The 27449-nt window shown below is 40.4% G+C and overlaps 2 protein-coding genes across 3 annotated transcripts; both read left to right on the top strand.

Moving 5' to 3' along the window:
* The first annotated feature begins 1224 nt into the window (after positions 1 to 1224).
* On the top strand, positions 1225 to 4917 carry LOC130555713 (uncharacterized). 2 transcript variants are annotated; one of them, XM_057336156.1, is made up of 4 exons: positions 1225 to 2254; positions 2329 to 2475; positions 2579 to 2671; positions 4228 to 4917. In XM_057336156.1, the coding sequence occupies exons 1-4, from the start codon at positions 1307 to 1309 to the stop codon at positions 4555 to 4557; spliced, it is 1518 nt and encodes a 505-aa protein (XP_057192139.1). In that variant the 5' UTR covers positions 1225 to 1306; the 3' UTR covers positions 4558 to 4917. The 2 variants fall into 2 exon arrangements, with proteins under 2 accessions (XP_057192139.1, XP_057192138.1); XM_057336155.1 differs by having other exon boundaries at positions 2329 to 2487.
* Positions 4918 to 7143: 2226 nt separating this feature from the next.
* On the top strand, positions 7144 to 24189 carry irs2b (insulin receptor substrate 2b). Its single transcript, XM_057336154.1, has 2 exons — positions 7144 to 12983; positions 21970 to 24189. Exons 1-2 carry the CDS (start codon positions 9764 to 9766, stop codon positions 21972 to 21974), a joined length of 3225 nt encoding a protein of 1074 aa, XP_057192137.1. The 5' UTR covers positions 7144 to 9763; the 3' UTR covers positions 21975 to 24189.
* Positions 24190 to 27449: the final 3260 nt, after the last annotated feature.

The raw sequence follows: 27449 nt of genomic DNA, 5'->3' as shown, positions 1-27449 counted from the left end.
TTTGTATGGCCACAAGGGAGGAAATTAAAGTCAAGGAAGTCAGGTCAGGGTTTTTTGAAATGAGAACAAAAGAAAAACACCAGCAGCATGTCCAAGATGTTCAACAGGACAGTACTTTGCTGGCACAGTATGGTGTGAAGAGTAGCTGTCCCCTAAGTGAGAGTTTGAAACACTTTCATGCAATCGGTGGTTTCCCACCAGATCTCTTGCATGATCTGTTGGAGGGCATTGTCCCTGTAGAGATGGCATTGTGTTTACAGGATTTAATTGGCAAACATTACTTTTCCCTGGAATCCTTAAATGGTGCCATCAAACAATTCCCATACAAATTTTCAGATAGGACAGACCAGCCACAGCCTATTCCACAATCGTTTGCAACCAAGAAAACAATAGGGGGAAATGGCCACGAGAATTGTACCCTTTTGAGACTCCTCCCACTCTTGATTGGCCATAACGTGGGAGAGAATGAACATACCTGGGAAGTTCTAATGTTGCTCAAAGACATTGTTGAATTGAGTATGTCTGTCAAATTTACTGATGACACTGTGGAGTTTTTGAATTGCAAGATCTCAGAACACAGAGCTTTGCTGCAAAAAGTGTTTCCAAACTTTGTTCTCCGTCCAAAGCATCACTACGTAGAGCACTATCCTCAGTTAATCAGACTGTACGGGCCACTGAGAAGTCTTTGGACGATGAGATTTGAAGGGAAGCATAAGTTTTTTAAGAAAGTGATACGGGATGCACAAAACTTTAAAAATGTTCCCCTAATGCTGGCCAAGAAGCATCAAATGACAATAGCCTATCACATGGATGCAAGTTCCTTTTTCAAACCAGGCATACAAATGGATAGGGTCACTAGTTCACTTGTAACAGCCTTCCCTGAGAACATTCAAGAATATCTGCGTCTGAGGAGTCCTAATTGCAGCACAGTGCTCGTTTCACCCAGTGTTACCATTGATGGCATTAAGTATTGCCCAGACATGGTGGTTTCAGTTGGATCTTGTTCAGGTTTGCCAGAATTCATGCAGATTAAAAAGGTTTTGGCGATCAATACTGACATAATGTTCCTTTGTAAACTCCAGACTGCTTGGTTCGTTGAGCATTTGCGCTCTTATGAATTATGCAGTTTGCATTCACTGCAAGTTATTCTGCCATCTGAAATGAACGATCCCTTCCCATTGGCAGCCTATATTGTCCGAGGCCAGCTCTTTGTCACATTGAAACATTACATCTGCTGCTAAATAACACGATTGTATTTATTATTGTTTCTGTGATTTTTTTATTTATTTCTGAATTTCAGTTAGACATGTCAATGATACTTCGTGTTATTGTGCATGATGGTGACATCCAAAAAGTAGTAATTCCAGAAAAACCATCTGATCTCGTTGCCTTGAAACATGTGCTGCAAGAGAAGCTGCAGGTATCATATTCTTTCAATGTTCAATATGAAGACCCTGATTTTAGTAATGCATTATGCAATGTCAGTGACATCAATGATTTGCCAGAGAGGGCAACCCTGAAAATTATTCCTCTATCCACATCTCCATCTTCAAGTCAAGCAGACACAATAATTCTCTCAGGTTCTGATACATCGGAGAAGTTGTCTGCAGAAAGACAGAGTGAGTGGCCCGAGGATTTTGAAATCCCCAAATTTTCTGTAAACGTTGAATACCGTCTCCGTCAGGGAAACCTCGCTATTATGAAAGATGCAACTTATCTTAATGTTGGAAGAGACATTAAACATGATATACTGGAAACACTTGCAAGGGCTATGTACAACTTTAAGGCATATCCAAGAGATGAAGATTTTGCCCAAGTTGCAGCAGCGCTCGTCAAAGCACACCCATGTTTGAGTGAACCAGGCTCCTCAACAGGCTCAGCTGGTTGGAAAAACAGCCTGAAATTTAAGATGGCCAACTACCGAACTAAACTGCGTAAATCTGGCTGTAGTGATGTTGCTGTTGAGGGAAAGAGAGGTGCAACAATGGACGGCGTGCTAAAGAAAGGCATTAAAAAACCTAGACGGTTTGAATTAAATTTCTTGCCAAACTTTCCCAATGGGGAGAATGAAGAAAGTCAAGAACGCACAAGAGTAGAACTTCAAGAGGAAATGAAAAAGAGGACACGGAACATGAGCCTGATTGGCCAGAAGATGGACAGCACTTTTGCCCTGAGGAGAAAGGAAATCATTCATTCAGAACCTCCTGTTTGTGAAATTTTGGAGAAGTGGCCAGCACTTTTTACTGAAAATCAGGTTTGTTTTTCGCTTTCTCTTTACAGCATAAATGACCTGTTTTAATGTAAATAACCATTTTTGTTTGTGCTTAGATCTTTGCAGAATTCAGTCGCATATCTGGGAAAAATTTGAGATCCGAGTTCTACGCAGCATTGGACACACACTCTGCACGTTTGATTGAAATTTTCCGAAAGAAAGGAGGAAATCAGGGGAAAACGCTTCATGACATTTTGCGTCAGGTTGATTCAAAGGTATTCATTTTTTATGTTGACTGTTGTCATCTTTGAGTCATCATTTGAATATGATTGTTACCCATATTTACCGTTTTTTCTTTTTGCGTAGTCATCTGATGTAACGTGTGTGCGTACCGCAGTACTTCGCGGTCTTCCAGTCCTCCTGGGGGATGACTCTGAGGAATTTTTCAGGATGTGCTTTGTAAGTAAATTTTATTCTGCTTTCTTAAAATTGTGTTTTGTTTTGTTCAACTAGTGTATCGGACAGGTTAAGGTATACATATACTGTATTTGTCTCTTGACTTAGGGACACTTCACCCAAAAATGAAAATTCTGTCATCTTTTACTCACTCTCAGATTGTTCCAAACCTGTATACATTTCTTTGTTCTGCTGAACACACAAGAAGATATTTGTAAGAATGTCAGATCTCAACCCCCCATTTACTGCCATAGTAGGGAAAATAAATACTATGGGAGTCAATGGGGGATGAGATCTGACATTCTTACAAATATCTTCCTTTGTGTTCAGCAGAACAAAGAAATGTATACAGGTTTGGAACAATCTGAGAGTGAGTAAAAGATGACAGAATTTCCATTTTTGGGTAAATTATTCCTTAAAAAAATCTGATTTGACACATTGGTCATTTGTGACCCTGGTCTTATGGGTCAATTTTTCAAAATTGAGATTTTTACATAATCTGAGTTGTTAGAATAGGACAATATCTGGCTGAGATACAACCTTTTAAAACTCTGGAATCTGAGAGCGCAAAAAAATCAAAATATTGAGAAAATTGCCTTTGAAGTTGTTAATCAGGGGCACTGTGGCAGACCATCCACTCACAAAAATAAAGTTTTTATATATTTAAGGTAGGAAATTTACAAAATATCTTCATGGAACATGATCTTTACTTAATATCCTAATGATTTTTGGCATAAAAGAAAAATCGATAATTTTGACCCACACAATGTATTTTTGTCTTTTACTAAAAATGTTCCCGTGCTACTTAAGACTGGTTTTGTGATCCAGGGTCACATTTGTAACCAGTGTTGACCTTTAATGAGCACAGACTTTTGTTTTCATCAGCATCATATCCTTTGAACTAATTTAAAGCTTTGTAATATGATTTGTCATCCATAACAAGAATTGGTTCAGAACACTGAATTTCTAAATGCTATCATCATCATCATAATATAGTCATTACTTACTCACCTTTGTGACAGTATATGGTGTCTACATATTAAGCTTCAAAAGAACACAGAATTTTTATTTTAAATTATTTTATGAAATGTTTGTGACCTTTGGAGCTTGAAAAGTACCATACACTGCAATTTAAAGTACAAAATTAAATAATAAAATCTGTTGTTTACTATAAACAAAGAAAACCATAAGAGAACTGAACAGCATGAGTAGATAATGACTACATTTAGTATTTAAGTTCTGTGAAGTTAAGAATTCAGAAAGGCATGTAATCTCAAGGCATGTTATGGTGAGAACATAGGAGTAGTTTAGGAGTAGTTTAGGACATAGGAGTAGTTTAGGAGTAGTTTAGTGAAAGGTCAATACACCAATGGTCAGGTTAAATCATTGTCGTCTTAAATATGTTTTGTAACTCTTTCACTATATATTTTATCATCTCTCTTTGACAGTCATGATTAAAAGCTTGGTTACATGGCATCACGATTCTTGCTTGCCCAAAGCTCTCCCTCTCTTAAGGTAAAAAGAAACTCACCATTTCCTTTTTTTTTTTTTATGTTTAGGATTCAGATGTAGATGCTGACTTCAGTGGAGTTGATGTTGGCCTGCTCACAGTTTTACCTGAAGATACGCCTGCCCAAACTCCAAATGCTCTCAGTGTTGACTCATCAAGGGCAATCATTCTGGAGGGAAGAATCGTCGTGGATGATGTCCCAAACTTGCCACATGCTGTATGTCTCCTCTTTGCTTTAATCTATGCTCTTAATTTGGACTACCCAAAGACAATGAGGAACTCATTTGATTTTATTCAGAGGGTATTTCTGTTGTTGGGAGGTAAGAATCTTAAGCCCAAACTCCAAACCCTTAAAAACCAGCTTTTAGCTAAACCTTAGCTAAATGCCTCTGCTGCCTGTTAAATATTTTTGTTAGATTATTTTGTAATTGCACTAATTTAAGTGTGCAAAAGTTTAAACCTACACTGTATTTCAGGCTTATTTAGAGCACTGGTTTTGCTTTTGGTTCAGTTGTGGTTTAAATTGAACTATTTCTAAAGCCAAATGTCTGTATTTTAGGCATTTTATAATTGTACTACTTTTAATAGACATTGGCTTCAGTTCTTCTTACAAATAGCTTACAGTATTATAGTTATAACTGAATGTTTCTACAGCCGAACGTTTATTTTAAGGCCTATATTTGTCTGCATGGTGCTGTACAATTGTTTTTTTACAGTGAGGTATAAGAGGTCTGTTCAGACAGAACTGCATTTACAAGTTAATTGTAATGTTCTTGACAATCTGCCTTGCTGTTTATTGATAAATAAACAGTTGAGAATGTCAGACAAGTGTAGTGTCTTCTGTATCAGTTGTACTTAAAAAATATGTGCAATCGGTTTCTAAAGTTTTATAAAGTAAATTGAACATGTTTTTTTAAGTTGTCGTAGCTTAAAATGAAAGAATAAACTTGTATCAAGAGTACTAGTATTTAGGATGTTTGCAGTAATTAATATATCACAGTTAATTAAATTGAACTAAAGTAGTAGTCTTACTATCATTTTTTAAGTAACATTACTAACCTTAAAAGAGTATATTAACTGAAATTGAAATATTAAACTCACTGGACATTTGTTAGTTAATTTACTTAGAAAAAGTTTGTTCTGCTTACTTATAGCTGATTACTAACTTAACTTTAATCGTCCCTTTAAGTTTAACTTGAAAAAATAAGGGCAATCGGTTTCCAAAGTTTTTTTAAGTAAACTGAACTAATTAGAATTTACAGTGTACCTGAAAACTGGAAAAATGCACACTTTAGAATGATAGAAATACAATGATTTCTATAATTCTACAGGGTGTAAATTTAACAGTAATACCATGTATTATTTTTATTACAGTAAGGTATTTTAATGTAGTATTGTAATTATTTACATGATAGCTGTATTAATGATAGCAAATGATAGCTGTAGTAATTTCATTGAACGCGATTTCAATTCTATATACTGTATGTCTCCAGAAATTATTCATTTGCATTGCAATAAAACATCACAAATTTATATACGTGACTTTTTACTGCCTCGCTCATAATTGAAGATAGTAAACAGAATACAGCCTCGTATGGTGGCACTCAAGAACAGCAAACTTTGCAGCCTTGTAAATAAGAGTTAGATGGGCATTTAATTACCTAGTCAATTAATGGATCACATGTTAAAATGATACATATGCATGGTTTAATAAATAACCTACAAGAATCAGTATGAGCAGATGGACTCGAGATGGGCCTTATGTTCATTGTGTGCATGTGTCTGCTTCCATGTGCATGTGAATGCGCATATACTACTTTGCATGTCTAACATGCGTAATGCAAAAGAATCATGCACTTTATTGCACTTTTATGAAGCCCTGATTTGCATTTTACTAATGAAGACTTAATGGATAAATACACATAAAACACACACATGTACCCTAATTCTTAGCCTTCATATTTGGGGGGGGATAAGATAAGATAACTCTGCTTCATAATTCTCTATATATGCTATCATTTAAAAACAATCAAGATGGGAAGTGCTCCTTAATTTGACCGCATATGTCTCACATTTTGAAAGTTTTCTTCTTTACTTCACGTTTGTCTAATGCCTTATTAATGCTGAAAAGCGTTACAGAACGTGGGCACAATTCCCATTTAATCGCAGACAAATGAGTGTCAAGTGCTGCTATTGTTCACAACGGCTAGCATGCCAAGTTAGGCATCAAATTTTCTCAGCAGTGAGCCCATCAGGGGTTCTTCTTAAGTTACAGCAAATACTGTAAAAGAAACAAGACACTGAAACAAACATTTTATTCAAGAGTACACATTAATTAGGAGAGGCTCTTAATTTTGTTCCAGTATAATTAATATATTTTGACACAAATGCACAATGACACCAACATTTTGAACTAAAAAGGATTCAGATTAATGGTGATGCATTTAATTCTAATATTAATTGTTCTGTTTAACATGATTAATTAGTACTAAATTCATTCCAGTTAATCTCACATTCATACCTGCTTCATTCAAGCTGATCATGTGCTTGTTATTAAAGGTGACAGTGTGAAAATCAGTGACATTATTAAGATCTAAGCTTGACTCTTAGCCCGTAACCAAGCTGTTGAATTGAGTTATTGGGGGCAGAGAACAGACGCTTTAAGGAGGATGTGATGTGATATTATGATTTCATTTCAACAGTCATTCCGGTAAAATCAGTATATCGTTGGCATAATTGACCTTGCCACTGAATAAAGGGCCTATCTATTCAGCTGAGCCAGCAAAAACTCAGTTTGCCCTGAACAACTGAAGGAGGACTTCAATCCCATAAATCATTTTCAAGACCGTACAAGCAAACCGTAGAATAAATAAGAAAATACAAACAAGGCTGAAATTTAAAGGGATAGTTCACCCCAAAACGAAAATTCTGTCATCATTTACTCACCCTCAGGTTGTTCCAAATCTGTATAAATGTCTTTGTTCTGCTGAACACAAAGTAAGATATTTGGAACCAAACAGATCTCATCCCCTGTTTACTGCCATAGTTGGGAAAATACATATGGGAGTCAATGGGGGATAAGATATGTTTGGTTCCTGACATTCTTCCAAATATCTTCCTTTATGTTTAGCAGAACAAAGAAATGTATACAGATTTGGAACAACCTGAGGGTGAGTAAATGATGAAAGAATTTTCATTTTTGGGTGAACTATCCCTTTAAGATTTTATTTAATTGTCATATAAATTTTAAATGTTACATTCCACATGTCATGTTACTTTTATTCACATAGCACTTAGTTTGCTCCAAAGCAGCTTTACAGTATAGGGAAAAAATATGCAACTTTCAAAACAGTAGTTGGTAATGAAACACTCTTGTGCACACACTTACAACAATCACACACAATAGCGACATTGATGTGGTCCATCTTTAAACATTACAAGTCTTAAATGTGAAGCTTTGAGCATTTATATAGGATATAAACACTGTAGGCTTTATGCTGAAAATTTACTGCTAATCATTATAACACATCATATTTTAAAAACAGTGTTTCAGAGCCCATTTTAACATTTCAGAGTTTTAGCGTAATGCATTTATCAGTACATTTCTATCCAACAGACCTGACTAATGCATTCCTCATGCTCTGCTGAAAAATAAATAAATACAATTGAAGAATTCTATGTATTGGTTTTCTATTTTTAGCGTAATGCATTTATCAGTGCATTTTTCTCCAACAGACCTGACTAATGCATTCCTCATGCTCTGCTGAAAAAATAAATAAAAATTTAGGAATTCTACGTATTGTTTTTCTATGTTATTTATCTCAAACGAAAGAGACATATTTTCCCGGGAGGCGCGCGCGTTATGGGTAACTCACAGGCACACAGTACATTTCAGTTCATGTGAGAGGAGTGAGCATTTCCATGTACGTACACAGCCAGTCAGTGACGTATACTGAATCCTCAGCAGAGCTGCATCGCGTCATCACTGGTACCCACCACATCCATAGTATTGCTTTGCCATTTCCACATATACCTACATATTTTCACAGACACACCTCTGGCTTTAAATGCTTTGTTTATGATATAATAAGAAGCGAATGACATCTACTCCGGTCCACTTATTACAATGCTGCATTATAATAAACGAAGCATCATGATTTTGTCCTGAGTTTGCAAGAAGGCAGCTTCGTTTATTATAATGAGAGCGTTTTATTTGGATTTGCTCGGTGTAAATGGGATGATGTACTGTACATGACTGTGAATGCGTACTGTACGGAAAAGGCAATGACCGTAAAGAATCTTCTATTAGTAAGTAAACACAAGTAAAACAGGCACACATATAGCTGGGAACGCTAGAGGCAGTCGCGTAATACAAGACAAATTCAGACTCGATAAATATAGAGCACCGGTTGAATTACATAACAACGAACTTTAGGTTATATGATTTGCATTGAACCAAATGCGTCAAATATATTCAGATGAAGAATAAGTCTTGTTCGTAAAAAGAATAAAAGAATAAAGGAGTGGGAAAATTACGCGACGCTCGTTATATAAATTATGTGATGCGTCAGTGCAGTTTTTCCTGAAATGGCGTTTATACCGAGATATGCTGATCACTGGATATAAAGTTGACAAAATAATACCAGGCAGTATTAGTTTGATAAAAACCATGTTATTTCACAAGCCTAGGTAAAATGCAGGGGATTTGTTGTTCCACAAATATAGCATTTCCTTTAAAAACTACAGGCTACAGTACGTTTCCGCATATAAATGCAATGCAAATATAATATGCAAATATAATTTCACGTGTAAAACAGGATAGTATAGGAAGTTACAAACCATCTTTCTACAGAAATGCAACATTACATTCATATGATTAAGCGCCTTTCTCGGCCGTTCACGGCTTAGAAAGGGCTTACCTTTAAACGATAATGATTAAAATCAACATAAAAGGGCGAATAACGAAAATATGTAGAAAAATACTAGCGCCTTGTCAGTACTTACTGGTTGTTTTTAAACAGCCCATTTGTTCCCTAAAACAACCCGGCTATTTAAATCAGTGCCACCTACCATAAACATTTTCACATTCGAGTAACATATAAAAATGGAAAATGCAATGGTTATATCCAACCTGCGAGCTCAGTACGTTATGTTCCTGTGACAATTCTCAGACATCTCGGGTCGTTGCATCGAGGGCGGAGCGCCACGTTCGTGAGAGCGGAATTTGATTGGTGCTCTCTACTGTCAAACAGACCTTTCCACCAATGAGCCCAATGAGCTGCTCAAACAGGCGTTACGCCTTCCCCCCCGAAGGATGCACCGCCCAGATCTGTGTGTGTGTGCGCGCGTATTTTCTTTCTATTTTTTGTAACCAAAGCTGGATGTGTAGGACGTCACATGTTGTTTTTCCTCTTCACTCCAGTCACTTAGCGATATGTGTTATTTACTGTTAAACTGCTCCTCGCAGCGAACGCGCAGCCCGCGCCGGGCACAGAAGAGAGTCTGACAGGATTTTCCCTGCGCTTCAGAGACAAACTGACTGACAGCACAAGTTAAAGAAAAGTGAGAGTTCTTCTTCACAACATATGAGAATGGCGAGTCCGCCGCCGACGGGAGGACAGCTGCTTTCAAATATGATCGTGAAGAATAACAACCACGTCAAGAAATGCGGATATCTGAGGAAACAGAAGCACGGACACAAGCGCTTTTTCGTGCTGAGGGAGTCGAGCGAGAGCACTCCTGCCCGGTTGGAGTACTACGAGAGCGAGAAGAAATGGAAAAACAAGTCGGCTGCTAAAAGGGTTATACCTTTGGACTCCTGCCTGAACATCAACAAGCGAGCCGATGCCAAAAACAAACACCTGATCGCCCTTTACACCAAGGACGAGTATTTTGCCGTGGCTGCCGAAAACGACCAAGAGCAGGAGGACTGGTACGCGGTCTTAACGGATTTAATGAACGAGGGGAAAGTGAGCGACGGCTCCGCGTCTAATTCGGCATCGTCTCTCGTCGGGTTTGACGAGGCGAATTACGGCGTGATAACGCCGGTCTCCGCCACCTACAAGGAGGTTTGGCAAGTCAATTTGAAATCGAAAGGACTTGGACAGAGCAGGAATTTAACGGGCGTTTATAGGCTGTGTTTATCCAGCCGGACCATCAGCTTCGTGAAACTTAACACGGAGGTGGCGTCGGTTGTTTTACAGCTAATGAACATACGGCGATGCGGACACTCGGACAGCTTTTTCTTTATCGAGGTGGGCCGATCCGCGTCGATAGGACCCGGCGAGATGTGGATGCAGGCGGATGACTCCGTTGTGGCGCAAAACATTCACGAAACCATTTTGGAGGCGATGAAAGCGATGAAGGAGATGTCAGAGTTCCGCCCGCGCAGCAAGAGCCAGTCCTCAGGTACCAACCCTATCTCCGTGCCCACCAGGCGGCACTTTAACAATCTTCCGCCGAGTCAGACGGGGCTGCCACGCCGATCGCGCACCGACAGCATGGCAGCGACGTCGCCCGTGACGAAACTCACGTCCTGCAGAATACGCACGGCGAGCGAGGGTGATGGAACTATGACGCGGCCCATGTCAGTGACGGGCAGCCCCATCAGCACAGGCGTAAACAGGACGCATTTAAGCCGCTCCAACACGGTGACAGTTCGCCCGTGCAGAACATTTGAGACCTCATCCCTGCAGCATAGTAAATCCATGTGCATGCCTGTGTCTCACTCCCCTCCCTTTGCTGTCAGCCTGTCTTGCAGCAGTGGCTGTACTACCGAAAGCACCCCTCGCCCCTCCAGCTGCACTGCATCCATTTCGGGCTCGCCTATCGACGCTGGTTTCATCTCTTGCGATGAATGTGGCTCCAGCCCGGGAGATATGCGGCACCTTGCGATGGCAAACCGAAGCAACACACCCGAGTCCCTCACTGGCACGCCCCCCTCGCAGGAGGGCAGTGACCTGTTCGGATACATGATCATGGAGAGGCCGAACTGCGCTGGGCGGCGAGGCGCCCGAGCGGCGGCAGAGGAGAGTTTAGGAGATCTGGAAAAAGCCTACAGGAGGAGGACGCACTCTCTCACCATGCCTTACCAGAAGAGGGTGCCATCACAAGTGTCCTCAGCTTCACTGGATGAGTACACGCTCATGAGAGCCACTTACACAACTGGAGGCCATTCAGGGCGCAGCTCACACATTGCATCCCCAAAGGTCACATACCCTGAGGATTATGGTGACATTCAAATCGGATCGTTATTGAAAAGTTCCAGCAGTAATCTGGGCGACGATGGCTACATGCCAATGACACCAGGTGTGGCTCCCCAGGGGGGAAAGGCTGACAACTATATGCCCATGAGCCCTATGTGCGTCTCCGCTCCAAAACAGATAATCAACCCGAGGACACACCCCCTTACTATAGCTAATGGTTACAGAACCAATTCCCCCAGCAGCTGTTCTCTAGATGACAGCGGCTACATGAGGATGTTGTGTGGCTCAAAGTTTTCAGTTGATAGTTCTGATGGGAAAATGACTAATGGCGAGTACCTCAACATGTCTCCTGTAGATTGTGGCTCTGTCACACCACCAGACTACTACCTTAACCCTGTGGGTGTGGAGCCGTCTCCCTGTCTGAGACAGCTTCACTTGTTTAACTCTCTGCCACGCTGTCATAAGCCCCAGCAGAAGGATACGGAAAACGATCAGTATGTTGTCATGAATCCTCAGAGTAACAGGATAATAGAAGAGACAGTAACCACAGCATCTTCCCCTGTACCATCTCCTCTAAGACAAGGCCGGACAGACAGCCTTATTCACAGGCATAGAATTAGCCGACCCACCCGCCTCTCTCTAGATACACTACGGACATTACCCAGCATGAATGAGCACCCCCTCCCCTCTGAGCCAAAAAGCCCTGGTGAGTACATAAACATAGACTTTGGACGTATTGCTGAAAGCTGCTCGCCACCCTCCAGCGCTTCCTCAGAAAGCCCAGCTTCATCCCTCGGGTCCTCCGGCAGTCAGCGGCAGTCCCCGCTTTCTGATTACATGAACATTAAAGTAAGTTCACAGTCACTCAGATCTGGAGATGCGGCCCCATCTGACGCTTTGGAGACCCTGCCGGAACTGACATCCTGCCCCGCCCACCCTGAGGAAGAGGAGGAAGGAAAGAGGTACCGCCTCACAGTACAGGTGGCATCAGTGGGCCTAGCTGGCAAAGCTAAAGACGATTACACTGAGATGACGTTCGCCATGCCCGCTTCGCCTCCACAGCCTGTCTCTCAGCCCTCAGAAGGTGGGCAAACCACCAGCCCGTCCTCCTTTGTGCAGAGGCTGACTCTGGACGAGAGTGTGGGAGTGCCCGCTGTAGAGGCATTTCTGCTGCACCGTACCACTCTGGCCTTGGTGGATCCAGACCGGGGTGCCAAAGTGATCCGTGCGGACCCCCAGGGACGCAGACGGCACAGTTCCGAAACGTTCTCGTCTACCACCACAGTTACACCTGTTTTTCCCTCCTTTGTGCACGAGACCAGGCGGCACGGTTCTGCCTCTGTGGAAAACGTGTCCGTCTCTGTGAGGAACGGTGAAGGATCGGATGAAGAGTATAACAGTCCGATGTGCAGAGAGACGTCGGCTGGCTTTCAGAATGGACTAAACTACATTGCCTTAAACTTGATGGATGGGGGACTTGCCAGCTGTGATTCTCTTGTGAGGTTCAAAACTGCCAGCTGCTGTAAAGAGGGCATCAACGGGATACATGCCAGTCCATATGCCAGCCTTGGGTTCAAGGATACGGCAACAGCAGTTAAAGGTAAGCTTGGTTTTGCAGATTTATGTAACACCTATTCATGCTACTTTTCTACATTGTGTACGCCTTAATGTAATAGCTAAGGTGGCTGATGCATTTTAATTTATTATAGTGTTATTTTTCATAACTGCGATTGTTGATAAGAAAGCAGTCAAATTCTAATCAATTCAACTTTTATTAAAACATTGTTACAGTATATTTGGGTCATCTGTATAGCTTTATCAACATTAATGGTTTCAAAGGATCTGGGTATATTTACTACATCATGATATGGCAAAACACACGGTGTATATATTTATTTTTACGCGGAAATAACAACCGTGCACCAGATTAATGTTCCATATGATTGATTCTCCACTTATGTGTGAGAGTTAATTGAGCAAGTTGGTGTGTCAGAATGATGTAAAAGCCTCTTTAAAAGCTGTGGCGCAGTATTTATTTTTAGAGGCTGATCACTTCATCCGAGCCCACCGGAATGTTTTGGGATGAAAACAGTACAGCTCTGCCTAAGGGTTTATTTATCCACACCGAAGCTAAATATATGTTAAAATGTTGACAGTTGTGTAAGAATGACTCCGCGAGGTGTGGTTGGTTTGAAAGGATGTTAATGTGTGTGAGAAAGATAGTATGTCAATAATGAATTCAATAGAGAGGGAAAGAAACCTAACATTTGCATTATACATCGACTCGGTTTGCGAACGTGACACCATTGAAACGTGCTGTACAAGAGCTTCACAGCAGCCCCGAAAAACAAGTGAGTCAGTTGTTTATCAGTTATCAGGTAGATGGTTGAGGGCTGGAATGCAGAGCATGTGCAAAGGTTGTTCAGGGAGGTTGTTTTCCCAACCAGCCACGTTTCTTTTAAGGAACTGCACACTCTTTGTTTTTCAGCACCACGTGAAAAACAGAGATGTTTGTGTGGCTCAGAGATAAACATGTGGGCTGACAGACACATATCTACACATGCATGGAATTTATGCTGAGATTTGAGTAGTAAGATATGAGGTGGTGCTGTGGAGCATTATGGATTTGTGTGGAGGGGAGCATATATGTATACTTTGGTTCAAAAGTTTAGGGTCTTAAAAAGTTAAAAATATTATTTCACATTTTAGAATAATAGTACTAATAAATAACTCATCAAAGCCATGGATTAACACAAGTGTACTTATAAGTATTATCTTAAAAAATGATGAGAACCATTTTATTGATGTGACCCCAAATCTTTCACTGGTTGTGCATATAAGGAGTACCCCACACTTTAGTGAGGCTGTTAATGTCGTGGCAGAAAGTCAAGGTGAAGGATTTAATTAAAGAAAAATGAATTTGCATTCGAAGGACAGGGCGTCTTTCATAAGTCTTTGGTGAATGATACTTTACGAAGAGTCTAGAAACAAAAGCCTCTCAAAACAACACACCGAAGAAAGCAAATACACAACCATCAAAAGCTGCGCGTGAGCGCGTCTGTGTTGTGAGTAGCTAGAAAAGCAGGTGTTTCTGCCATTCTGTTTACCTCCGCAAAGTGGACAGAGCAAAAAGACATAGCTGCAGGCAATGGAAGCTCTGGAACAGTGGGAGGAGACCACGAAGAAAACTCGCACAAACATCGACACGCACTTGCTAGCGCTCGGCCATCCCACCCTGTGATTGGTCACAACCAACATTCCAGAAAAACAAAAGATGAGCCACAGAGACAGAACACAGTGCTCTTATTTGTGTGGAACAGCCCGATAGGAACTTGGGTCTGTACGGGGCTGATCAGCAAGGTCTATTGAGCGGAGATGAGAGTACGGATAAGCTGTGCTCTTTACAACGCCACCGTCTTTACTGCAGAGTCACATTCCACTCGTTCCCTCCACCCTCACTTTGACACGCAAATTTGCCTAGAATGTTTGTGAATGGGAATCCCGTTTTTTCAATCCAAATGGCCAAAAATCTGTAACAGCCGACGTAAGACAAATCAGACACACTTTTATTCAATTACACAATCTATACAGATCAGCAATGTGTCCGGGATCTTTGACGCATTCAGCAGGTTTATGGTAGAGTTTCATCATGTTTATGGATTTATTGGTTTGTGTCACGCTTCGGCATATTTATTTCGGTGTTTTCGCATCGGTGTCCTCACCGAGTCATCGAACACGCACACAAACACAAACACGGGCAATGTGTTGTAAATCAGATTGGTCACCTATGACCTGGCCTTGGGGGCTATAGCCTATCCAGTGCAATGTTTGAGGAGTTCCTTGTGGCCTTTCCAGCTCTCACCAAATGAATGTCCCCTTTCATATTATGACCAGAGAAGAGAGTAAACACTGTCTTATTAAAAATTTACAATTTGGACATCCAAAGAACTCATTTCAAGTCTGTGTAGGGCTTCCAGAGATGCCTTCTCCCTTGAGAATTGTGCTTGAGTGTGTATGAGGGGCCGGGCCGGCAGATGGTGGGGGCCAGGGTCATGCACCTGCCATTCCAAGCAGTGCACAGTGGTTATCGGGCCCATCAGAAGCCCTGACAATACACTAATGATTACTGACCATCTGCTACCCCACACAAGAGCACAGACAGAGACAGACAGACAGGCGCAGGGACCGATATAGAGAGATACATTCGGATAACAAGTGAAAGCAGTTGGTACAAGCTTGAACTAAAAGTGCAATTTCGCTTTTGTCACTGACGAACATAGTCCCGCCCCTTGCCGCTTTGATAAGACTTGATTTAATTGAAAAGTACGCCTTTGAAAGAGAGAATGCGTCCATCAATTTGTCTTTTGTACTCTGGCTTTTATTTCTGGAAAACATTCAGACTGCCATCCCTCACCACAACACACACACCTATCCCTGTTCCTTGAATCTATCATCGGTCTATTATCACACCACTCTCGCTCCCGTCTCTCTTTCTTCCATCATAAATCCTTCTGCTTATATTTTCTCTCTATAATTATGTTCATATTTGAGAGATTACCTTCGTCCTCTCTCTATGACTATCACCAATCCTCGCACCGACTCCACCTTCCCAGCCTCTCTCCCCACCCCCTCCCTGTCCTCCTTCACCTTTCAGTCTTGTTGTTGTTGTTGACTTTGTAAGTACCTGCTATTGTTGCAGATTTGATAGTGCTAAACTAGTCCAAGATGTTCTGTTGGAGGCTCTCGATGTTCCCCATTTTTAGCAGCGCAGATAAGGCGGATTATACATTGCCACGGATTAGACATTGTTGAGCATCTTTGTTTGGGGTCCAAGCAAGTGGCATACACACGCAAACACACACAAAGCTGTCAAAAACATGTCCAGGTCAAAATAAGCCTTTTGTAGGATTAGTTTGTATTGTGACATTTTCAAGTAAGCCTATTTACATTATTATTTACATTGGATTTATATTTACGCATTTTAGCAGTTGAGCTATACATTACTGTTTTGTTATAACTAGATAAAAACACATATATTTTATATACATTTTATTTAGCAAAATATATATTATATAATAAATAAATGGGTCAAAGATGAAAAAGGATTTAAGCAACAAAACAATAAATGTTTAATTTAAAGCCACAATATGGAATAATTTTGTTATGAAATATCCAAAAATCACTTGCACAGTGTGATATATGTCATGCAGCAGTTGTGTACTTACATTATCCTAAATGTTCCCAAGAATGTGCAAATTCAGAGAAATTCCTATTTAAAATAATGGCCCGTCCCTTGTCTCCTTTGTATTTGTCGCATATCAGTGACTTAATATCCGGTGCGCTGCACTACCCTCAGTTTCCGGTTGTAGAAACCACGGCAACACGCAAATGCGGAAGTGGTTATACAGCATCTGGGACATCTGTTGTTCTGTTATTATGGATCACGATGGGCGATCTCCATACGCCTCTGGATGGTGAAAACGACATGTCCCATAATTCCACTCTCCTACATAACGTCATTTAGCTTCGTCTTTTGTTGTTGTTTCGAAAGTGCACCGTCTAGCGGTCCAAATATTCCATATTGTGGCTTTAATTGCATTTTTGTTTTTCTGAACAAAAACTAAATACCTGTTTCCCCGATTTACAGAAGACACCCTCTAAAATGTCCGTCAGTGTAACAATCTTGACAACAAAAATCAATTTATGACATATTAAAATACTTTCACCCCAAATGCTAATTAGTTGTAATTTTACTTTTTTTTTATTTGCCACCATCCCAGGTTTTGCCCATTTGTCAATTAGAATTTTTTACTCTTTTAAAGCACAACAAAATGTTATGTGCTCCCTTATTCTTTTATATATTTTAACATGTACAATTCAGAATAAGCATTTTAATTTGTACATGAATATTGTGTTACACTGAATGACAATGTAACATTATTTCGATCAAATGTTGACATTTTTTGAAACCATAAAGTAGACATTTTACTTGCATTTAATGTGCTTTCTATGGACATGAAATCACTTTTGTAAATTTCTTTTGATGGGGACGTCTTAACGTCTTTGACCCATACAGTATATACTGTACTGTATGCATATTAAATATAACTATACTGTATTAATTAATCCAGGTAGATAATAGTGATGCAAATTTGCTTCATTGTCACATCAAAATAATGTCAAACGTTACCATGATAAATATGACACGTTTTCACTAAGGACTGTACTGTAGATCAAATGTTCACCTTGACCCTCTAAAATATGTCCCCACAAGAAAACAAAAGACCTCTGTCCTTGATGTAAACCCTCTCAGGGTAAACAACACCGGAGATGTAAATAGGCACATATACTATTCATCACTCGTACATGTACAGTTCATCACTCTCCATTTAACATGTTGTAAAGAAAAAAATGGGATACGGCTGAACCATAAAAACATCATCTCAGATCTGCATGGGACGTTCTTTAAGAGCATGTGCCGTGTGTGGGAATAATTACATGTCATGTGACATGATTCTGAATGAATGGTCCTTTTCTCTCCTGACTAGCTAAGTTATTTCAGTGTGTATATGTGTGTGTGTAGCGGGTATATGTGTGTGTGTAGCAAACATAATGTATAGCTCTACTGTTGTGAAATGAATTTAAATGGCTCCTTGGGCCTTACTCTTGGCTTCTGTTAGCTTTACAGCTGCTTTTCGGGTTTGTTTAAAACAGATCTGTTGAGCTTACTGACTCACTTGAAGATTCTTATTCCTGGACTGGCAGTTGTTTTTATGTGACCGCTGAGCTTTGTTGGCTCTGTTGCCTTTAGTGTTATGAGATAATACCGTGACATTTACACGTGCAGATCATCTCACTGTTCGTACAGTATATCCTTCTGCCCAGAGATCTGCTATACTTATGATGTCATGGTAATGATGTTGACCTCTCCAGTCTTAGTCGCCCGCTGATAATACTGTAAAGTTACAGTTTGTTAATTAGATTTAAGAAAAGAGCCGTATGCCCATATCTGTCGTCGACATGGTGGCAATTGTGGAAATTTGAATTTCACCATTGGTGATATTTTGGTTATTAATAGATTGTTTGGGTTTAAATGCATTTGAAGCAATGATATGAGGTGTTGAGTGTGGAAGTCATTGTTAGTTACTAGGGGGTGTTTCTGTTTGACTTCTGTATCCAGTTGTATCATGATATAGAAATGTAATCTATACTGCCTGCACTCAGATTGGTAGTTGCTTTTCAAGCACACAAAGAAAACCTTGATTATTATTTTATTTACATGGAAGACTTCTGCTCACTTTGTTGATGCTTTGTAAAGCTGGCACAGGTAAATAAGTTAGTAACACTAGCAGATGTTTACAGTATGGCCAGTTTATCAGCTTCAGTAGCTTGCGTGTGTGAAAACAGTTGCAGGTTTCATGTGTGTGGGAACGCAAGATAGTTCCTCGCCCTGATGGAAGGGGGCTAAATTTAACCTGTGTGAAATAAATAAAAAATGACTTTCAGGACAAGTGTGTGGAGACTGGGCAATTTGTAGGAGGGGGCAGTGGGTTCACGGGCTGTTCCAGCAGTATCCAGATTACAGTTGCTTTAAATACCTGTCAGCGCCGATTCGTCACGTGGACGCTCAGCCATAGAAACACAGTTTTAGGAGTGCAGATGTGTTTCGGAAGTGATATGTCGCATCTGACTACACAATCGTGACGAAAAGAAAGGAAGAGGGTGATAGAACGGGAGAGGAAATTCCGGGTCAGAAAGTTCAGCCTGACCCCAAGCTTGTGATTGAATTAACATCAATATGTTTTTTTTTTACTTAATCTCAGCAGTGCACAAAACAGATGAGCTATACAGAAAATAATTTCTAATGAAAATGAGGGGCTAGTTCTCACTCCCACCTCATTTATCTCTCTCTGGCTCAACCGAGTGATTGTCCCATGACCTTATTGGTTTTTTCCCCCGTCGTTCATGCTGAATTTTCTGCTCATCCGGATCGGAATGGGACATCCATGGAATTGCCAGGCTTCCTCTTGGTTAATTAGCTCTGTGAAATTCAAGCTGCCTCGCTGACCTCCACACACTCGCTCACATGCTCGGGCTTCATGGCATCAGTGTGAATGTGAGAACCAGTGGGAAAAAGAAAGAAGGAGCTCCAGCTCTCTGTTTTGAGTCTATTAATATACCTGACCAAAGCGGACCACCCGACACGTCACATTCAGTGTCTGGGTACGAGTGGTCAAAGTCAAGTTCACATTGAGCTTTATGCCGCGTGGCCGTGTCAGATGTTTTCCTAACTCTATAATCAATATTGTGTCATTGTATGAGAAGAAATTGTGCGAAAGCTCTCAGCGGTGTAGTTAAACTGTAGTCTGGTAGGTCAAGTCATTTCATGCGATTACCTAATGGTCACTTTAATTCAGCAATGCATTGGACCTTCCCAATTGGGCAAAACACTTTTTCAGCGTGACTGAACTGTTGTAAAGTTTTTTTTGATGTATGCATATAGAGCATTCGAAGCATTTAAGTAAAACAGCCTGTGATTTAATGTGAAAATGGGCACAGCTAAAGAACGTTGCCACAATGTTGTCCATTGTCTTTAATGGATACTTGCGCCAAGAAACAAAAATTTCCCATGTTTTACTCGCCCTCAAGGCATCCTAACTGAATCTGACTTTCTTCTTGAAGAATAACGCAGTCGGAGTTATAATACCACGTATCCTTTTTCTTCCAAGTGGTAGAATGGGAGGCAATTTTTTGAAGCTCCAAAAAGTGCATCCATCGATCAAAAAACTGCTCGACACGGCATCGAAAGGGAATCGATGTGTTTGTTTAAGATAAATATCCATATTGACTACTCTATTAACGAAAATGTCTGGCTGCACGTGAACCAGAGGCTTGCTTTTCCGGCAAGTGACGGTGACGAAAGCTCCCGCACAGAGGAGACGGTGTCCTATTGGGTCGCGGTCGTCACCGGAACTTACCTGTGCCGGAAAATCAAGCCTCTGGTTCAAATTTTGTTTCTTGGCTGAAGTATCTTTCATTCTTGAGCTAACCCCTGCTGTGACCATTTATGTTGTTGTTGTTGCTGTTGTATACATGGTTTTATTGTTGTCGTTGGTGGTATTATGAGTTTGGCTAAGGGGTTTCTTACCATCAGAAAGAGAAAGCAGCATAAACATGTTACGAGCTGTTTTCCCATAGTCTGTAAAGTTGATAGGACAACAGGAAAGTACCCTCTCTCTCTCTCTCTCTCTCTCTCTCTCTCTCTCTCCATCTTTACTAGTTGGCCGTGAGCAAACAGACCTGTCAGCACTTAACTGGAAGAGTAATACCTCGTAATGCCACACAAAGCGAGGTATCAAAGACAAGGAAAAGATGAGGCACTTTACGACCGTGAAAACGCTTGACCTCTCTCTTGCCCCTTCTCCCCGAATTCACCCAGCTCTCTGTGTGAAAATGCAACACAACTGACATTCATGGGAATTACTGCCATCCCTCCCTCTTTCGCTCTGTGTCGGAGTGGATGTTGTGATATCGGGCTCACATACGGAAGTGTTCAGAATGTGCGCGGGCAGTCCAGATAATGGGAGCGATTATACCGTGCCGTATAGCCGATGGCCGTGAATCAAGGGTTTGTCAAGTGTGTGAGAGGGAGTCTCGCTCTGTGAAAACATCGCTTGTTCTAGGCGGATAAAAAGCGAGAGGAGATCGGTGGGGGGCGGGACTTGTGTGCGACCGGGAAGGAAAGGCCCGCGAGGGGTTTGTGTTAGCAGAGACTTCCGCCCGGTGTGAGGCCTTCATGCAAATGAAACCTCACAAACAAGTACAAGGGGTGAGAGGTCAGGATAGCGATCTAGGCTCTAAACAGTTCCCAGATACTAAAAGACACTAAAACTCGCTTAAATAACTTTGTTTTCTCTATTAAAAAAATTGATTATAATATGTGGCTTTACTGTGGAAATTACGTCATTTTTCTTTTTGCACTTTGCAGTACATATAACGCATTTAACATTTAAAATGTACATTTAATATTAAACAAAACATGTTAAATGAATATTAATAACCGTCTGAGCCCGTGTTACACGTGTCTGCACATATGACATACTCGAACGCTGTTTCCGTCAGCTGCATAGTGCTAAATGCCAGCAAGTGTTTCCCTGCGTCTCTCTGAGCACCTGTCACTTCTGTTGCTCATACGGAAAGAGCTCGCAATCCTTACTTGGTAAAGGAGAGGAGGACAGACAGAACGAGAAAGAGAACGAAAGGGAGAGAGAAAGAGCGTGTAACCTCTTATGACCCTTTCAGTCCTACCTTATTCCAGTATAAAACACACACGTATACTCATGGAAAAACACACCGGCCCACGTAACCAGGGGAGATTTTCCAGACAAGGCAAGGAGGAGTACGATAACATTTCCGAAAAACGTCGAAACATTTGTGAATGCCCATTTATGGCCGTTTGAATCGTAGCTCTGATTTCGAGAGAACATTGTGTTTTATTGGTTTGTGCTGCTTTTCTCTGTCTGGATATTTTTAGAGATCAAAATGAATGTGTTTTCCAATTCTCTCTTGTCTTTTGTTTGTTTCAGACTAAACAGAGCCAGTCTCTTCAGTCTTTCACGACGAGAGCCAGGGATGAGAGGAGGTGTTTGTGTGGACAGATGGACCACGTTGCTGCTGCTTCAGCCCTCTGCTGATCTTTGACCCCCCCAACCCATATGAATGGTCGTCGTCACAGCAACATGGACACTTGACCCCAGTGCGAGGCGTGACGGTGACTCACAGACAGAGAGGCGGGACTTCCTGTCCATCTGTAACTCGCTACAATCTCTTCCCTCTGGATCCAGAAATTGTGTTATGGACTTTTTCACTGGTTTTGTAAAGAGCCCTGGACTTCGAGTGGCCAGTGTCCCTCAAAACCTGTGAACCCAACCTGGAGAGAAACATCCGATCTGCACACACACTCGTACACCCGTCGCACATGTCACTTATTTAATCGCGTGCATATACGTGTGATGGTGTGCATGTGGGTGCGCATGGGTGGTTGCGACACTGCACAAATGTGGCATTTCAGACATTTGCTCAACAATTCGAAATAACCAGTCACTTGAAAACCCTACCTCAGAATGAGCCAGGTTGAGACTTACAAAACATATAAATATATATATTGAGAAACTAATTTATTTTTGCAAGTGAATGTTTTCGTAAACACCAATCCAAAGCCTTATTGACTGTACTGTCAAACAGTGTTTCCTGGAGGACATGCGTTACGGACCTGCGTTCACTCAAACAAGAGTTTCAAAGATTAACTGTTTACCATGGTAACTGAATGTCTCGTACTGCAGAGGAAGAAGGCGTTCGCCTGCCACATTCGGTGGCTTCCGCTGCAATCAAAGATCTCGTATATTATGACTTATTATTCTATTCCACACAGCTATTTAATACATTTTAATATAATAATGATATTTATCAGAGCTGGTTAAGGACCGGATGGGCGGCACGCCCACCACATACTGTATGCAAAGCAGGCTTCCAGAGTAGAGGAGTTATCGGCTTGGATCGAAGCCACACGTGATTAACGGTACGCATGCTATACGAATGATGTCGTGAGCCTCAGGTTAGAGCGAGGAGCACCTCACTGAGCCTAGGCACGCTAGCACACTTTAACCCACTTTCTTTGACCCTGACAACCCAAAGCCTCTGTCAAACTGCCCTCTCACGCCACTCTGTAGACACAGCCTTCCCTTCGCCTTACACCCGCACCCGTCGGCTTGGCATTTAATTCCGCGTCCACGGCGACGAATAAGAGCGGTAGGTTTCAGATGCATCTCAGAAGGCGGCATGACACCAATACTGCTGCTCCCTACCATCAGACAGGGGTAGACCAGAACCAATGCTTTGTCTTGCACTTACAAGCTCCCTAGATTGTAACACAAGACACTTTTGAATGTAGAGTATTCTGGAGACGTATGAACAAAACACACTTAAACATCCACAGACAAACTGATATTAAGACAGTCGTACAGATTAACACATGCAAGTGCAACATAGTACAAAAACACACAACCGGACTTAAGTTTATGAAAAACGTTTGCCTAGAAAAATGTAAATAATGTATAAAGAGATTGCAACGGATGTTTTTAAGTTAAAGATGATAACTTATGTCGTTTTTTTGTATATATCTATATATACTGTACGTGTTTGAATGAATTCTCCCCCAAACTAAAGCACTAATGAAGGTACTTTCTTTTATAATTCTTCAGTACGTTTGTAAGAGTATGTACACTGTACAATAAATGCCACTTCAATGATATTTGATAATGCTATGGTATAAGAAAGAAAAACACGATAAAATGAATTCATTGAATTACACTTGATATTACAAAAGTAAATCTTGCTACATAAGTACACAAACGGCATATGCAATATTGACATTTTTTAAAGATTAGTTTACAGAAAGGAACCAAATGTATAAATACTGTGTTAATATATTTAAAACCTTTTTCGCGGTAGACATTTTTTTCTGCCAACTTTGAATGGAAAAGTGTTTTTTTCTTTTTCGTTTTTTGCTATTGAATCCTGACAGTCATTTCAGCAGTGTTCTCGAGCGAATGCTGTTTCTCAGTATGGAAAGGTTGAATATTTCAATGCTCGATTGAGTTTTTCTTGTGTCTTCCATTGTATATACTTCATATTTTTTGCATTGTGATGCTACTTAGAAGTGATAATTTAAACTTAGTGTAATTGCTTTAGAAACTGTATTGATTCTGAATAGCCACATGCAATAAAAAGTAACGTTATTTGAAGAACACCTGTTTCGCTGCTTGCATTGTTTCGTAATTAAACATGACAGTACTTGTGTGTCACCTTCCTGAGAACAACCAGGTTCAGCCAGACAGCAGATGTCTTTATTCATCCAATCATTTGAGCAACATCCCAGACATGTTACACACATAAACACTCACGTTCAGATTCATATGCCTCCTTACATTTACATTTACGCATATGCCAGATGCTTTTATCCAAATCGACTTTAGATCAATATACAGCATATGTTTATTCTAGTTGTTTATTCTATGTTGCTAACACAATGCTGTGAAACAGGAATATTAAAAGTGATGTTGGAACCTCGAGGAGGTTGTTTGGTTCATTGAACGCCAACTAAATAAAACCAATTCGTGGAGAAACACAGTGGGTCACAATAGCTGCCTTGCTTTATGACAGACCGATTTATGGCCTGACCCAGAATACATAATTGACTAAAGGGATTATGATTTTTCACGCCCTAAGCCATATGATGAAGGATTATTAATTCTCAAACCCCTGCTAATTAAAATGGGAATTAAGTTTAGGGGTAAGAAGAAATTGCATAGTCTGCTCTGTGCCAAAAGGGGGGCAAAAAATCTAAACAGACCTGGGATTCTTCCCCCCGTCCTGACTACTGTAATGCATCTGTCGCCTCACCAGATGCAGGGGATCACACTGACACGCCCGGCGTTCTGGGTCAATAGTCATTCATATGTATGGTCAACACGTCCTGACTGATTAGACAGATTTATGTATGACCATGTCAGCTTCCAAGCAGTACAGTCTGACCTCCTCATAACTCATTAAAAGACATGTCCACTCATGCAAATGCTAGCGGTTTCCCACAAGCGTATGAGTCAGTATGCGAGGACCAGAATCAAGAAATGAATTTACTGGGAACTGTCAACCACGCCTCAAGTAGGCGAGTCAGACTTGTTTGGCTGAGATAAAAAACAAATGTGTGTGTATGTGTGTGAGAGATGAGGAAGGGGCTAAGAGCTGCAAGTGAGACCACAGAGAGAGAGAGAGAGAGAGAGAGAGAGACAGAGACAGAGACAGAGAGAGACAGAGACAGAGACAGAGACAGAGACAGAGACAGAGACAAGAGAGAGAGAGAGAGAGAGAGAGAGAGAGAGAGAGAGAGAGAGAGAGAGAGAGAGAGAGAGATTGAGTGTCCCTGAGTGACAGCTTTCCTCAACGTGATGACAGTCCCATCATCCATCACAGCTCTAGACTGCTACAAATAGCTCATTTGGACCACTAATTAAGCACACTAATTGATCTTATTAAATAATAAAAGGTAACGGATGAATGAAAGTGCTCTGTAGACAGTGGAAAGGATGCTTAGGCTTGATGACATGGGTTTTGCTGTAAATACTGCGGTCCTGACACACAGATCTTTGCTGCAAGGGATGATCTCTAACAGTTGCTGGTGACAAACACTTGGAAAAAATGTAAACCCACTGTATGTCATATAAGAGCACAGCGCTTATATAAGCCTAATATCAACACTTTAATATCATATACATATATTTTTTTATATGAAGAGTTTGGTTCCAAAATGAGATGACTCCGTTTTTTAAAAAATTCAAAAATCACGTTTTTTATGACGTTATCGTGTTTTTATTGCGTTTATTGTGTTAGTTAGCTGTGTATTTTAGTTATTATGGCTTAAATCAAAACACACCAACTGCAGTTTGATTGATATTAATTGGAATGCACAATAAAAAAAACATGATTTTTGGAACCAAACTCTTGGTATATTGAATATACATTTTTAGTTTCGATTTCAACTGTTAGGAATGACACCCATTTAAAGCAATAGATCTCAATCTTTTTGACTGCAAAGCAAGTTTGTTTATAATTTATAAAGCTCATTCAGATTACTTTACATAGAAATGATTTACAAATGGGGGAAATCAAAAAGGATGTGAATAAATTATGAAAAATATGAATAAAAGGTTTTCAAAAACATTATTATTATTCAAATACGTTATTTAAAATCACAAGATAATTAAGAATGTAAAATAGCAATAAATAGGGGTCACTTTCCGCAACCACATTTGAAGACCCTCCCACTCACAGTTTCTACCCATTATATTAAATATATAAATAAACATGACATCTGCTACAATTGTACCTGAACTTACAGCCTTTATAAAAAAAGTCGGTGTGGTATCAAAACTTTTTTCACATGAACCTGAAAGGCTTTTCTGGGGTCAAATCTATAAGCTCATTAGAGTACAGTGCTTATCCAAGGTCAGTAGTTTACATGTTATATGTTTATGAATACAGATTTATTAAGAAATTTCCCCTTATACTGCTGTATTGTGTTGTTCTGCTGAGCAGCTTTAATGAACTTTAACCCTCAGATGACTCGTAGTGTCTCTCTCATCATTAAACTAATCATGTTAAGTGTATTCAAAACGCTAAAGTGCTACATATTAATTAGACATTATTAGGTTAGACAAAATCCCTGACCGACTATAAATACTACATTGAACCCTAAAGTGAACGGTAGACCCAAATAGTGCTGAAGCAATAAGAGAATTTCTGTAGGCATTAGACAAATCAATTCAAATTTATTTCTATAGCGCCTTCACAATTTTGTATTGTTGCATTTACAGAAAACACATTTTAACTGTATACTAAAAGTATAGAAATAAAAAAATGAAATAATACTGGAAAATTATAATATATGGTTTTAAGAGGCACAGTGTTATTTCTATAAGATTGTTATCAGACGAATACAGCTGTGTTTAAATGTGCTATGAAACGTGCATGTGGCCCATCATGCTTTGCCACCAGCCCTGCTGCTCATCAAACAGCCTTCATCACCATGGAGATGAACAGATGATTATGCATGCACTAGACTATCATTACCAGACAGGACCTTAATGTTCTTAGCAGTGGGTTTGGTAAGCAGGTGGGCTTCCATTGCTCTCAGACTGGGGAACAAGATAGAAATGTATTTGTGCGTGTGTGTTTCCATATTTGGTTCCATTTTAGCTCCCAACTAACGAACAGGTTATAGCATTCTCCCTGCATGCACAAGTTAGAGTCTACATTTGTTGCATATCAAACGCTCAGGTCACACCAAATGCACGCCATACTGTAAAATACACTGTAGACCTATTCATCGTAACCCAAACATTTCTCCCCTGCAGGCTTTAGAAAGAAAGCCTAAAGAAAAATGAAAACATTTGGATTAATCCACTGAGCCCAAAAAAGATGTCGACACGTGCAGAAACAAGCACCTCAT

Source organism: Triplophysa rosa, linkage group LG6 (genome assembly GCF_024868665.1).
Source record: "Triplophysa rosa linkage group LG6, Trosa_1v2, whole genome shotgun sequence".
Taxonomy (NCBI): domain Eukaryota; kingdom Metazoa; phylum Chordata; class Actinopteri; order Cypriniformes; family Nemacheilidae; genus Triplophysa; species Triplophysa rosa.
The sequence above is the reverse complement of the archived record's forward strand: the minus strand, read 5'-3'. Positions and strand labels throughout refer to the sequence as shown.

Bases quoted from the DNA above. Each gene is read 5' to 3' on its own strand.
- LOC130555713 (XM_057336155.1), top strand. From the start codon at position 1,307: ATGTCAATGATACTTCGTGTTATTGTGCATGATGGTGACATCCAAAAA. The intron at 2,488-2,578 runs GTATTCATTTTT...CTTTTTGCGTAG, and splicing joins TGCGTCAGGTTGATTCAAAG to TCATCTGATGTAACGTGTGT. The intron at 2,672-4,227 runs GTAAGTAAATTT...TTTTATGTTTAG, and splicing joins AATTTTTCAGGATGTGCTTT to GATTCAGATGTAGATGCTGA.
- irs2b (XM_057336154.1), top strand. From the start codon at position 9,764: ATGAGAATGGCGAGTCCGCCGCCGACGGGAGGACAGCTGCTTTCAAAT.